This window comes from Salminus brasiliensis, chromosome 20 (genome assembly GCF_030463535.1).
Source record: "Salminus brasiliensis chromosome 20, fSalBra1.hap2, whole genome shotgun sequence".
Taxonomy (NCBI): domain Eukaryota; kingdom Metazoa; phylum Chordata; class Actinopteri; order Characiformes; family Bryconidae; genus Salminus; species Salminus brasiliensis.
Genome location: NC_132897.1, coordinates 2,891,396 through 2,907,056, shown reverse-complemented (window position 1 = coordinate 2,907,056; position 15,661 = coordinate 2,891,396). Strand labels below are relative to the sequence as shown.

The following is a 15,661-nucleotide window of genomic DNA, read 5'->3' as shown; positions in this document are numbered from 1 at the left end:
GGTAGTTTCATCAACAGCTCACAGTGAGAGCTAGCCAGGCTACAGTACAGCCTCCAAACATGGTGGAGGTAGTTTCATCAACAGCATACAGTGAGAGCTAGCCAGGCTACAGTACATCCTCCAAACTGGGTGGAGGTAGTTTCATCAACAGCTCACAGTGAGAGCTAGCCAGGCTACAGTACATCCTCCAAACACGGTGGAGGTAGTTTCATCAACAGCTCACAGTGAGAGCTAGCCAGGCTACAGTACATCCTCCAAATATGGTGAAGGTAGTTTCATCAACAGCTCACAGTGAGAGCTAGCCAGGCTACAGTACATCCTCCAAACATGGTGAAGGTAGTTTCATCAACAGCTCACAGTGAGAGCTAGCCAGGCTGCAGTACATAAACTACTTAAGTAAACTACTTAGTTTATGAGTACTTAAACTCATTAAAAAAGGATGCAAAAAATGCTTTTATATTTTTTCTAGATAAAAAATATCAGAACTTATTTTTTTTTATATTTAATATAGAGATTATATATGTATTATTCCTATATTTTTATATATGCACCTTTTGTATCTGTCCATATTATGAAATTGAGCATGTATAAAATCTGTTATAATTTTATGTAAATATTTAAATGATAATTCTTATGTTTGTAACATTTTTCTGATGCATATTTAATGGAGAGATCCAGGTTTTTTGCTTGGTGCCATTTTAGTCGCATTTTTAATCCAAGTCTTAAGACGTTCTTATTAATATTTTCGTGAAATTAAAATGAAAAATTAAGCTCGTGATGTTAAACATCCCTCAAGCCCTAAAACGTCCCGTAAAATCGTTTTAATTCGTTTTATCGATTAAAAGTGGGGCTTTTTAAAGGCCTCCTGTTCCTCCGACCCACAACAAGATGTCAGAAAGGCCCCACAGCCAATCACAGCGCCTGTTTACCGTGACGTCTCCTGTTTCGCTGTCCAATCCGCCTCCGAGCTTCCCTTGTGACTCCACGCACACCAATCATGTTCGCCTAGGGGCGGGGTTAAGCATGAAACGCGCGTCTCGATTGGTCGAGTCAGGCGCCAGTCAAAGCTCCGCTCTGAAGCCCGAGTAGCGGAGGAGGAAGAGCTGGTCGGCGCTGAGGGATCGAGGAGAGGCCGGAGCTGCGGCTGTTTCCCGGACATTACTGTGAGTATCTCCCCCTGACACACTGCCGCTGCCCCCGCCGCCGCCGCCGCTGAGAGGGACGAGCGGGGGGACGCGGGACGCACACAACTCACAGGGGGGGATTCGGCTTAGCTAGTAATCGCTGTCGGGTGACCGAGACCCGGATGGTCACAAGACGGTCCTGTGATGAGGAGGAGGAGGAGGAGGAGGAGGAGGAGGAAGATGGATGCTGAATGAGGGGGGGGGGATTTGGGTTTATATCTTATTTATTAGACATTAGATCTAAGGATCTAATCGTTTATCAGACAGACAGACAGACAGACAGACAGACATATATATACATAGACAGTGTACAGACCTGTGAGTTACCCTTTTGTTTATCTGTCTATCTGCCTGTCTGTCTCTCTGTCTCTGTCTGTCTATCTATCTATATGTCTCTCTGTCTATCTATCTGGCTGTCTGTCTATCTATATGTCTCTCTGTCTATCTGTCTGTCTATCTATCTGTGTCTATCTGTCTGTCTATCTGTCTGTGTCTATCTGTCTATCTGTCTGTCTATCTATCTGTGTCTATCTGTCTGTCTATCTGTCTGTGTCTATCTGTCTATCTGCCTGTCTATCTGTCTGTCTGTCTATCTGTCTGTCTATCTATCTGTCTGTCTGTCTGTCTGTCTATCTATCTGTGTCTATCTGTCTGTCTATCTGTCTGTGTCTATCTGTCTATCTGTCTGTCTATCTATCTGTGTCTATCTGTCTGTCTATCTGTCTGTGTCTATCTGTCTATCTGTCTGTCTATCTGTGTCTATCTGTCTGTCTATCTGTCTGTGTCTATCTGTCTATCTGCCTGTCTATCTGTCTGTCTGTCTATCTGTCTGTCTATCTATCTGTCTGTCTGTCTGTCTGTCTATCTATCTGTGTCTATCTGTCTGTCTATCTGTCTGTGTCTATCTGTCTATCTGCCTGTCTATCTGTCTGTCTGTCTATCTGTCTCTCTATCTATCTGTCTGTCTATCTATCTGTCTGTCTATCTGTCTGTCTATCTGTCTGTGTCTATCTGTCTATCTGCCTGTCTATCTGTCTGTGTCTATCTGTCTGTCTATCTGTTTGTGTCTATATGTCTCTCTGTCTGTATATCTGTCTATCTATCTATCTGTCTATCTGTCTGTGTCTAACTATATGTCTCTCTGTCTGTATATCTGTCTATCTGTCTGTCTATCTATCTGTCTATCTATCTGTCTATCTGTCTGTGTCTAACTATATGTCTCTCTGTCTGTATATCTGTCTATCTGTCAATCTATATGTCTCTCTGTCTGTCTATCTATCTATATGTCTATATGTCTATCTGTCTGTCTATCTGTCTGTCTATCTGTCTACTTCTCTGTCTGTCTGTCTATCTCTCTGTCTGTCTGTCTGTCTGTCTATCTATAGATGTCTATCTGTCTATCTCTCTGTCTGTCTATCTTCCTGTCTATCTGTCTATATCTATTTATCTGTCTGTCTATCAATATCTATCTGTCTCTGTCTATCTCTCTATCTATCTATATTTATCTCTCTGTATCTGTCTGTCTGTCTATGTATAAATATCTATATCTGTCAACCTACATATCTGTCTGTCTATATCTGTCTGTCTATCCATTGGTCTAGCCATCTATCTATACACGCTACAGGCCTAAATGGACAAAAGTAATAGGACACCTGTTCATTCTTCTTTTTCTAAACTCAGGGTATTTATAAAGAGCTGATCCTGCTTTTGTTGGAATAACTGAAGAGGAAGGACTTTCTGATAGATTTTGGAGGAGCATAGCTGTAAGGATTTGATTGCATTCAGCCACGAAAGCGTTAGTATTGGATGGAGCGCCATCGTGCTATTCCATTGGCAGAACTTTTTCTCGACAGGCACTAGACAAGCTGTGCGTTCGGTGCAGCGTACAGTGGCAGATTACGTTCGTTAGAAGGGGTGTCCACAAACATTTGGACAGGTGTTGCATCTTTGGGGTGGTAGGCTCACTCTCAATATCTCGACAAAGAGGAGCGGTCGTACGGATGGGGTTGAAGGGAGCGCAGTGACATTTTTTTTTTTTTTTACAGGTGTTTCCGATAAAGTGGCCAGAGACTGTTATATGTAGGCCGTGCTGGTGTTGCTTTCCTGTCTGTGGGAGAAGAGAGGCTGTTCAGCACGTCAGGCGTAATGCGATGCTGTTGAATATTAAACAGGGTGGTATCGGTTTCCGCCTCCCTTTACACACCTGAAGCACTGGAGCCAAAACATTATCACCACCTGCCCACCATATGCTGCTGGTCCTCCCTGTACCGCCACGTCAGCTCTGAACCCCTCAGGCAAAGACTCCAGAAGACCTCTGAAGGTGTCCTATGGACGTCCTGCAAGTTGTGAGGTGAGGCTGCCACGGATCAAGACTTCCCAGTCCGGCACATCCCACGTAAGCTGGATCCGGCCAGGGCAACCTCTCGAGCTCGTCGCCAGGGTACTGAACCCATTCCCAAACAGTGAGACTTCAGCATTAGCCTGAAGACTTGCTGGTTTGGAGCCTTTCCCGGGTCATCAGAGTCAGAACCCCTGACTCTGGCCTACAAAGCCAAGACTGGACCAGCCAGCCCCTCCGTACTTGATGGCAGTGGTCAATCAAAAGCCGATCCGCACCAAGAGCCCTTCCAGCTTCAAGTACGGCTCGGCTCGACCCGCCATCCTTTAAGATCCACGGAAGACGAGCGTCCAGACTTTTTTCAGTCCTGCACCGAAGTGGTGGAACGAACTTCCCCTGGGTGTCCGAACAGCTCCAGCGCTCGCTGTCCTCAAACCCAGACTGAAGACCCTCCTCTTCTGAGAGGACTCAGGCGAAGAGAAGAGTACTATGGTCTCCATATTGACTTGAGTTTAGTCGTGTCTAAGATTAGAGGATCTTTAGCCTATTTAAACTAACTGAGGTTATTCCTGGATAAGAGCGTCTGCTAAATGTCTTTAATGTAAATAAAATATCTAAAATTCTTCTGCTTTGATCTGTGTTTATCATCATCAGGCCCAAAAGCTGCGAAGATGATCCACAGCCTGTTCCTCGTGAACGCTACGGGGGACATATTCCTGGAGAAGCACTGGAAGAGCGTGGTGAGCCGCTCCGTGTGCGACTACTTCTTCGAGGCCCAGGAGCGCGCCACCGAGCCCGAAAACGTCCCTCCGGTCATCCCCACCCCACACCACTACCTCATCAGCGTGCTGCGGCACCGCATCTACTTTGTGGCCGTCATTCAGAGCGAGGTGCCGCCTCTGTTCGTCATCGAGTTTCTCCACCGCGTCGTCGACACCTTCCAGGTTTGGCTGCCTTCCCCAAGCTTGCGTAGATCCTTCTCCTAACCCTTTAAAGCCTGAACCATCAGAGAGTGGCCAGAACATTCAGATTCATCAAAACCTTCTGACCAATTACTTAAGAAAAAGACGTTGGATCACGTTTTGTGTATACACTGTGTTGACAAAAGTATTGGGACACCTGCTTGGTCACGGTTTCTTCTGAAATCAAGGGTATTAATAAGAGTTTCTCCTGCTTTTGTCGGAGTAACTGTCAAAATCTAGGCTTTTGATTGCATTCAGCCACAAGAGCGTTAGTGAGGTCAGAAATTGGATGATGATGATCACTACCCCACCTCATCCCAAAAGTATTGGATGGAGCACCATCCATCATTCCAGAGAACAGATTGCAGTTCTTCCACTGCTCCACAGCTCAATGCTGGGAGGGGGGCTTTATCCTCCTCTATAGCCCCACACCTGGCATTAGGTAGCATGGTGCCAATACTTCTAGTAGCTGAATGCATTCACTAGAAGGGGTGTCCACAAACCTTCGGACATGTAATGGATGCATCCAGAATTTATTGGTCACAGTAGTTTTACTAAAGTCATTTTAAACCTAGAAATCTGTATGTAGTTTTGTGGTGCGTGCAGTGAACAGATAATCCACAAGGGGGCGGTAAATATACATATAATATTATTTACTTTTTTAAATGAAATTAATTATTGTTTATTAAATGAATTATTTATATATATTTAAGATGGCTATTTTAATAATGATTTAAGATATTTATTGATGATCACACAGACATGGCAGAGCTCTCCAACATTTAAGAGTATATATCAGAGTATATATCAGATAATGGAGGTTTTTAATGGAAACCCCTAGTGGGGTTTCCATTAAAAACCTCCATTCTGTTAAACCCCTCTCTACCCCCCACCCCATCCCCCCGCCCTGCCCCTCGCTCAGGACTACTTTGGAGTGTGTACTGAAGCAGCTATCAAAGACAACGTGGTTGTGGTGTACGAGCTGCTGGAGGAGATGCTGGACAATGGCTTCCCTCTGGCCACCGAGTCCAATATCCTGAAAGAGCTGATCAAACCTCCGACCATCCTGCGTACCGTCGTCAACACCATCACGGGTAAGGAGCTTTGCTGGTTCTACTGACCTCATTTTTCATGACCCCTCTACCAGAGGCAGGTTAAATGTGCCCAGTATCATTTATTATACTCCAATATTGGTGTATTATTAATATCATGACCTGCTGGATCAGTGAGTCCTTCATTGTGTCTGCCCTGTTCTCTCTGTAAATCAGGAAGCACTAACGTTGGGGAGCAGCTCCCCACGGGTCAGCTCTCTGTGGTGCCCTGGAGACGCACTGGGGTCAAATACACCAACAACGAGGCCTATTTTGACGTGGTGGAGGAGATCGACGCCATCATTGACAAGTCAGGTACACACTGTGTGTGTGTGTTTGTGTGTGTGCGCCAGTCAAAGGTTTGGATACACCTGATTAAAATGTTGCTTATTTATTTATTTATTTATTTATTTATGGAGTTTATTGATAAGCTATCAATACGTGGGTATCTTCTTATGACCTGACGAAAGTATTCGGACACCTCTTCTAAGTGCTGAATTCAGCTACAGACTGTCAGAGCACAGACACGCAGCTTATGTACACATACGCCAATCAGCCATAACATTAACACCTCCTCCTTGTTTTTGCACTCACTGTCCATCCTATCAGCTCCACTGACCTTACAGGAGCACTGTGCAGTTCTCCTAATAATTCCAGACAGTACTGTCTGTCCACTCACTGTCCACTCTCTATTAGACACTCCTCCTACCTAGCTGGTCCAGCTTGTAGATGAAGGTAAAGTCAGAGACAGAGGCTCTCTCTGATCTGCTGCTGCACAGCTGTCTGTTGATGTTGGTCATCCTCTAGTCCTTCATCAGTGCCCGCAGGACGCTGCTGCCGCCCACAGCTGGGTACTTCTGGGTGTTTGATCATACCACTCATACCACCAGCCCAATACACACTACTAACACACACACACTCGCCACCAGCAGTCAGTCAGTCAGTGTCACTGCAGTGCTAGGAATGCTGACCCACCACCCAGCAATACTACAGTCTGCTCTGCGGTGGTCAGTCCTGTGGGGTCCTGAGCTTTAAAGAACACACAGGGTGAGATGGGAAATATGGGAAATGCGAATATCAGAGCCTGCAGAGAAACAGATGGACACAGTCTGGACCTGTAGACCTACGCAGTGCTGCATTATGGGAGGTAGAGCTGATAGAATGGACAGGGGGTGGTTCTAATGTTATGGCTGCTGTATACCCTACGTAGAAAAGCTCTGACCAATAGAATGGGGTGCTTTCAAGGTTCTACTCCTGCAATGGTAGTAGAACCCTTTGGTGCTATATAGAACCCCTGAGCTGTGGAGCAGTGGAAGAACCGGGTTCTCTGGGATGATGGTGGTGATGCTCCATCCCGTAGCAGGTGTTTCTGCAGTCTTTGACTGGTGCTGAGAATCACATGCTTGTCTAGACACTCAGTCCGAAAACCTGCATCTGTCCATCAACCCTCCTGTAGGTTCTACCATCACAGCGGAGATCCAGGGGGTGATTGACGCGTGTGTGAAGCTGACGGGGATGCCTGATCTGACCCTGTCGTTCATGGTGAGTCTGCTCGGGCTGCTCCCTCAAACCCGGACGCTAGTTGGGTCTTGTGTGAGCGGATATCCGACGGTCCCGTACCTCACTTCACCCAAACACCCAGAGAAGCTCATCACGCCATTACAGTCCACAGCGTCTATCTGTCTGTCTGTCTGTCTGCCTGCTTAAACATCCACCCATACAGAATATCTAATGCCCTCTTACCTGTCTGTTGATCTGTCTGTCTATCCATCTATCTCTGTCTGTCTGCTTGCCTGCCTTCCTGTCTGTCTCTCATTATCTGTCTGTCTTGTATGTGTATCTAGTTGTCTGTCTGTCTGTCTGTCGTCCGTTTATCTGTTTGACTGTCTTTTTGTCTGTCTATTGATCTGTCTGTCTTTGTTCGTGTCTGTCTGTCTACTGTTCATCTGTCTCTTTGATGATCTTCTTGACTGTTATCTGTCTGTCTGTCTGTCTGTCTATCTGTCTGTCTGTCTGTGTGTTTATCTGTCGGACTGTCTATCTATCTATCTGTTTATCTGTCTGTCTGTCTGTCTATCAATCTATCTGTCTGTCTGTCTGTCTATCTGTCTGTCTGTGTGTTTATCTATCTGTCTGACTGTCGGCCTATCTATCTATCTATCTGTCTGCCTGTCTGTCTGTCTGTCTGTCTATGTGTCGGCCTGTCTGTCTGTCTGTCTATCTATCTGTCTGACTGTCGGCCTATCTATCTATCTGTCTGTCTGTCTGTCTGTCTGTCTGTCTGTCTGTCTGTCTGTCTGTCTGTCTATCTGTCTGTCTGTCTGTCTGTCTATCTGTCTGTGTGTTTATCTATCTGTCGGCCTATCTATCTATCTGTCTGTCTGTCTATCTATCTGTCTGTCTGTCTGTCTGCCTGTCTATCTGCCTGTCTATCTGCCTGTCTATCTGTCTATCTATCTGTCTGTGTGTTTATCTATCTGTCGGCCTGTCTATCTATCTATCTAGCTAGCTAGCTACCTGTCTGTCTATCTATCTGTCTGTCTGTCTGTCTGTCTTTCTATCTGTCTATCTGCCTGTCTGTGTGTTTATCTATTTGTCTGACTGTCGGCCTATCTATGTATCTGTCTGTCTGTCTGTCTGTCTGACTGTCTATGTGTCTGCCTGTCTGTCTCTCTGCCTGTCTGTCTGTCTATCAATCTATCTGTCTGTTTACCTATCTGTCTGTGTGTTTATCTATTTGTCGGCCTGTCTGCCTGCCTGCCTGTCAGTCTATCTATCTATCTGTCTCTGTCTACCTATCTGTCTGTGTGTTTATCTATCTGTCTGTCTGTCTGTATGTCTGTCTGTGTTTGGTCAGGATGCTCATTTGCCTCTTATTGTTTGGCAGTATATCAGTTCAGTACAGTTCTGATATTTAATAAATAATATAATGTTCACCTCTAACGATTCACCCCCTCCCAGAATCCCCGTCTGTTGGATGATGTGAGTTTCCACCCCTGTGTGAGGTTTAAGCGCTGGGAGGCCGAGCGGATCCTCTCCTTCATCCCTCCGGACGGAAACTTCCGCCTGCTCTCGTACCATGTCAGCTCGCAGAAGTGAGAGATCCTCCTGCTCCCCCCTTTCTTATTTATCTGTCTGTCTGTCTGTCTGTCTGTCTGTCTCAGTCTCACTGCTGTACGTTCTGGTCTCTCTCTCCAGTCTGGTGGCCATTCCTGTGTACGTGAAGCACAACATCACGTTCCGCGAGGGCAGTTCTCAGGGCCGCTTTGACCTGACGCTCGGGCCGAAGCAGACGATGGGAAAGGCGGTGGAGTCGGTGTTGGTCAGCAGTCAGCTGCCCCGCGGCGTCCTAAACACCAGCCTCAACCCCTCGCAGGGCACTTACACATTCGACCCCGTCACCAAGGTACCCGCAGTGTGTGTGTGTGTATGTGTGTGTATGTGTGAGTAATTCAAAAATTTCATATGGAGAATCTGAAGAGGGGAAAAAGAGCAGTTCATCACATTAAATCAGATTTATAATATTTTATTATATTAAATTATGATTATTATATTATGATTATGTTGCAGACCAGAGCAGTGGACCAGTCTTATGTGGTGGTTCTGTGACTTTTATCAATAATTAATAAATAATTCTGATCAGAGGAGGACGGGTTGGGTCCCCCTTGTGAGTCTTGGTCCCTCCCAAGGTTTCTTCCTCCAGCTCTGAGGGGGTTTCCTGGCCATTGTCGCCTCTGGGTGGTCTTGGGTCCTCATGTCTTGTTGATTTCTTGTCCCCTTACTGATTACTGATTCTGTAAAGCTGCTTTGGGACAACGGCAGTTCTAAAAAATCGCTGTACCAATAAATTTGATTGGGTAGGTGCTTGTCCTGTGCAGGAAAGCACAGATATAAAATATAAAAATATAAAAAATGTAAAAACAGTGTATATGCACCTTAACATACACTGTACGTACTGTACTGTTCTAATGTACACAGTGTTAAAATGTAGATTCGGTTGAATATTAATATGAGTGAATATAAAGATATTACAGAAGGCTGGGAACATATTGATCAAATAATAATACATGTATTATTTAATAAATATTAAATAGTAAAAATAATCATTATAAATGTAATACTAATTCTATAACTGGATAATAAGAGGTTTATTATTTAATACAAAAAACAATAATAATGTACACCTTTTATAATTTTCTGTAATTATTTAATAATGTAATTATATAATAAAGTTATCTTATCTTAATAAGTTCCCTTAAGTCTAAAGCAGGATCAGACAGGATTAAATACAATTAAAAAATAAATAAATAAAAGACAGAAAAGAAATAAAAATGACTATGAATAACATTTAAATGTATTAAAATAAAACCATATTAAAATTGAAAAGTACAATATTAATATAATACTGGTGGGTTTGATAGAGGGCGCTCTCTCCCCTCATCACTGTTGAGCGATGCTGGCCGACACAGGCTTCAGTCAGTCGGTGTGGTGGGGCTGGGGACCTGGTGCTTTCCACCTTTCCTAGGGGGAGCTATGAACGGGTGGGTTTACTGGAGGGCAAAAGGGAAACTTTGTTTGGGGGGGGGCGTATATCAATGTTTATTAATGTTTATTTATCCTTTATTGAGGTCTTATAAGTATCTTATAAAAGGTCTTATAAAACTGATGCAGCCCTGAAATACTGTTTTCATAATTAAAAATAATAATAATAAAAAAAAAGTTAGTTAACTGTGGCTTTTGTGTGTGTGTGTGTGTGTGTGTGTGTGCAGCTGTTGACATGGGATGTAGGGAAGATTAACCCCCAGAAGCTGCCCAGTCTGAAGGGCACCATGAGCCTGCAGACCGGAGCCTCGAAACCCGACGAAAACCCGACCATCAACATCCAGTTCAAAATCCAGCAGCTTGCCATTTCAGGTACAGTTACCTTTACCTGCCTCACACACTGAGCACACACACACACACACACACACACACACACACACACACACAGCCGAGCGAAGAGGAAGGTGCTCCCCTCACTCCTGAGTGAAGTGAAATAATAATCAGCTGAATACATTTTTGGACAATACCATGATTTGACCACTAGGTGTCACTGTAGTACAGCGATACAGTGTTTACAACCCGCTCCATAGCTCTAATCCTGCGGGTCCACGGGTTCACATGCAAATTGGGTTTTGCACAGCCCGGTGTCGGCCTGTAAGCGTCACATACCTACACAGGGGTGGCCATGGCAACGTATTGTACAGTACGGATCCTCCTCTGACACGTGGTCTCTTTTTTCCTTTTGTCCCGAAGGCCTGAAGGTAAATCGCTTGGACATGTACGGCGAGAAGTACAAACCATTCAAAGGCATCAAGTACATGACCAAGGCGGGCAAATTCCAGGTCCGGACCTAGAGGCTGACCGCCCTGCAGCGTCCAGCCAACACCAACGGCTACAGAAACACACCAGGGGGGTGGCAGTGGAGGCGGTTTGGAGTTGGCACGTTCTGAGTGGGTACGCGGTTCAGGGATTTAGCTCAGCCACTGTTTCTCTCATACGGAGAACCGTACTAGCTACACCCTCACACCTCTACTGTGTTATTGTGCATTACATCATACCATCGGTTCCACCTTCCTGCATCAGAACGGCTCGTTTCCCATCACAGAACTCTCTCATTAGTCCAAGGAACCAAGTACTATTCAGACGGCATATATATATATATACACACGCACATGTCCAAAAGTATGTAGACACCTGCTACATATACTTAGAACCATCTAAGTACCACGCAACAAACCATGTGAGTGGTTCTTTGACCCTCTGAAGACCCCCCCCCCCTCTTTTTTTAAGAGTACACACATGAAAAGCCCAGGATCTTCATAGGAGTAATTGGCTTTGGCCCAAACAGACAGCAAGGGTTCCAGGAGAACATTTAAGGAACCTAACTAATGTCAGGGTTTAGTAAATATTGGTTCTGTATAGTACTGAAAATGGGTTCTATGGTTTTTATTATTATTGTTTAAATAGTAGCAGATCTCTTTTAGAACCATTAACCTCCCTAATGGTTCTCTGTGCTGACCTGGTTCTTTAAAGAACCCTCGTCCTTAGTGAACCCTTGTCCAGTCCAGAAAGTTCCCAAAGGTTAGAGGAGAACATCAGAGGAACTGCAGGTCTCTCTCTAGTCTAAGCTAAGGTCAGACGGTGAGAGCGGAACCGGGAAAGGTGGCATTCTTGCAGTCTTAGCAAAAAGGGGTGCTGATAAGGGTTCTTTGATAAATAAGGTTCTGCAGAGAACCATCCAAAAAGGTTTTCCCCCATTGCAAAGAACCATTTAGCCAAGCATGAAACCATCCAAATGGTTCTGCAAAAGGGTTCTGTATAGAACTGACATCAAAACAAAAAAAGCGGAACCCTCTTTGGTGCTAGACAGAACCCTCTATTAGAGGTTCTCCTTATAGAACCATTTATGACTCTCATCTGAGTTTTCTTATTTAGGATTTGTTCAGTCTGCAAGGACAATGGGAGCCATCCTTATCCTAAGAACATACACTAAATTGACAAAAGTATTGGGACGCCTGCTCATTCACTGAAAGCAAGGCTATTAAAAAGAGTTAATCCTGCTTTTGTTGGAGTAACTGTCTCTACTGTCCAGGAAACAAGCCTTTCTACTAGATTGTGTAGGAGCACTGCTGTGAAGATTTGATTGCATTCAGCCACACAAGCATTGGGATGATCACCACCCCACCTCATCAACCCCAACCAACTCCCCATAAAAAAAAACCCCAGCAAAAGTACTGGATGGAGCTCCACCTCATTGACTGTTCTTCCACTGCTCCACAGCTCAACCCTGGGGGGGCTTTATACCCCCTCTAGTCCACGCCTGGCATTAATTAGGGGCTTGGTGTCAACAGGTTCAGGGGGAGAGCATTTGCACATCTGTGTCAGCAGCAATGGGTGCAACTTAATGTAGCCGAATGCAATCATTAGAAGGGATGTCCACAAACATTTGGACAGACCCCAGCAAGACAGAAAACACTGCCAACGGTGCTCGACTGGCATCCGCTCATGCAGCTCCTCCCGTCTGAATAGTGCTTAGGAAGCCCCTCTCTTCTCTGACCGTGTGATCTATCGATGTTCCTCCAGCGTAATCGGTGGGGTTGTGCGGCTCAGACTACATCCGAGCGTCCGTGCGGACCTTTCTGACCTCACCTCGCTTACCTACGCAGCGGTGTACCTAGAACGCAGCTCTGAACCCGCCCCTTCACTGCTCGGTGGTCCATGTTTAGCTTGTAGGTGATTCGGACCAAAGGAGCAGATTCGATTCCAAAGTCGGTGATTATTTATGTTTACTGGTTTATTTATATGATATTTGGCAACATGCGCCATGTGTTTGGGTCCGTTTGCCGTTTTTTTGCTGATGACGATGCTGTGATTGTTTGATTTTCCTCTTGTTTCCGACTGATTTTACAAAATGCTCCAAAATAAAAGACCTAAAAACACGTCGACTTTTCTTTTTCACCTCATCTCAGTACCCTTAACCCCCTTAACCTCCTCAATACTCAAACCCAAACATGCCCTGTGCTGGTCAAGAGCTGGGCTGGTCAACACTTACACACAATTGACAAAAGTATTGGGACACCTGCTCATACCTGACCTCATCTCAGTACCCTTAACCTCCTCAATACTCAAACCCAAACATGCCCTATGCTGGTCAAGAGCTGGGCTGGTCAACACTTACACATAATTGACAAAAGTATTGGGACACCTGCTCATACCTGACCTCATCTCAGTACCCTTAACCTTAACCTCCTCAATACTCAAACCCAAACATGCCCTATGCTGGTCAAGAGCTGGGCTGGTCAACACTTACACACAATTGACAAAAGTATTGGGACACCTGCTCATACCTGACCTCATCTCAGTACCCTTAACCCCCTTAACCTCCTCAATACTCAAACCCAAACATGCCCTATGCTGGTCAAGAGCTGGGCTGGTCAACACTTACACACAATTGACAAAAGTATTGGGACACCTGCTCATACCTGACCTCATCTCAGTACCCTTAACCCCCTTAACCTCCTCAATACTCAAACTCAAACATACCCTATGCTGGTCAAGAGCTGGGCTGGTCAACACTTACACACAATTGACAAAAGTATTGGGACACCTGCTCATACCTGACCTCATCTCAGTACCCTTAACCTTAACCTCCTCAATACTCAAACTCAAACATGCCCTATGCTGGTCAAGAGCTGGGCTGGTCAACACTTACACACAATTGACAAAAGTATTGGGACACCTGCTCATACCTGACCTCATCTCAGTACCCTTAACCCCCTTAACCTCCTCAATACTCAAACTCAAACATACCCTATGCTGGTCAAGAGCTAGGCTGGTCAACACTTACACATAATTGACAAAAGTTTTGGGACACCTGCTCATACCTGACCTCATCTCAGTACCCTTAACCCCCTTAACCTCCTCAATACTCAAACTCAAACATGCCCTATGCTGGTCAAGAGCTAGGCTGGTCAACACTTACACATAATTGACAAAAGTATTGGGGCACCTGCTCATACCTGACCTCATCTCAGTACCCTTAACCCCCTTAACCTCCTCCCAGGTCATGCTATTTGTCAAGCTGACCATCTGAACCAAACTCGAACCATCTACCAGCCAAACTATCAAATTCCAACAACGCTGGTCAACTAGTGCGGCCAGACCGGTCAACTACCTTGGTCATGCTGGTCATCAAGAATGGTCTTAGTGGTTGACTAACCCACCCTAGCAAAAGCATGGCACTCAAACTCAAACATGCCCTGTGCTGGTCGAGAGCTAGGCTGGTCAACACTTACACATAATTGACTAAAGTTTTGGGACACCTGCTCATACCTGACCTCATCTCAGTACCCTTAACCTTAACCTCCTCAATACTCAAACTCAAACATGCCCTATGCTGGTCAAGAGCTGGGCTGGTCAACACTTACACATAATTGACAAAAGTATTGGGACACCTGCTCATACCTGACCTCATCTCAGTACCCTTAACCTTAACCTCCTCAATACTCAAACTCAAACATGCCCTATGCTGGTCAAGAGCTGGGCTGGTCAACACTTACACACAATTGACAAAAGTTTTGGGACACCTGCTCATACCTGACCTCATCTCAGTACCCTTAACCTCCTCAATAATCAAACTCAAACATGCCCTATGCTGGTCAAGAGCTAGGCTGGTCAACACTTACACATAATTGACAAAAGTATTGGGGCACCTGCTCATACCTGACCTCATCTCAGTACCCTTAACCCCCTTAACCTCCTCCCAGGTCATGCTATTTGTCAAGCTGACCATCTGAACCAAACTCGAACCATCTACCAGCCAAACTATCAAATTCCAACAACGCTGGTCAACTAGTGCGGCCAGACCGGTCAACTACCTTGGTCATGCTGGTCATCAAGAATGGTCTTAGTGGTTGAATAACCCCCCCCCTAGCAAAAGCATGGCACTCAAACTCAAACATGCCCTGTGCTGGTCAAGAGCTGGGCTGGTCAACACTTACACACAATTGACAAAAGTATTGGGACACCTGCTCATACCTGACCTCATCTCAGTACCCTTAACCCCCTTAACCTCCTCAATACTCAAACTCAAACATGCCCTATGCTGGTCAAGAGCTGGGCTGGTCAACACTTACACACAATTGACAAAAGTATTGGGACACCTGCTCATTCATGGTTTCTTCTGCAGTCAAGGCTATTTAATAGGAGCTTATCCTGCTTCTGTTGGAGGAACTAGTGGTCTCCACTGCCACTTTGCTTAGATTTGGAGAAGCGGAGCAAAGGATAAGACCTTAGCTCTAAGCTAAGCTGGTCAAACTGGTCAACTGGTCAATGCTGGTCATGCTATTAAACAAAGCTTGGTCTCAGGCTTCACTGGCTTGGCTTGGTCTGGTAGACCATCTAACCCATCAAATTCCAGCACACTCAATGCTGGTCAGGAGCTGGTCAGGAGCTGGTCAGGAGCCATAACCCCTCTATTTCTAAATAAGTCTACCCCCCCACCCCCCTCCCCTTTCCACTTCAGTCCACAGTGAGGGGCTAGGT

The 15,661-nt window shown here is 45.3% G+C and overlaps 1 protein-coding gene across 1 annotated transcript; it reads left to right on the top strand.

Moving 5' to 3' along the window:
• Positions 1–1,074: 1,074 nt before the first annotated feature.
• Positions 1,075–13,056, top strand: ap3m2 (adaptor related protein complex 3 subunit mu 2). Its single transcript, XM_072664976.1, has 9 exons — positions 1,075–1,163; positions 4,177–4,466; positions 5,407–5,578; positions 5,753–5,890; positions 7,032–7,117; positions 8,537–8,670; positions 8,774–8,981; positions 10,345–10,489; positions 10,871–13,056. The coding sequence occupies exons 2-9, from the start codon at positions 4,194–4,196 to the stop codon at positions 10,969–10,971; spliced, it is 1,257 nt and encodes a 418-aa protein (XP_072521077.1). The 5' UTR covers positions 1,075–1,163; positions 4,177–4,193; the 3' UTR covers positions 10,972–13,056.
• Positions 13,057–15,661: the final 2,605 nt, after the last annotated feature.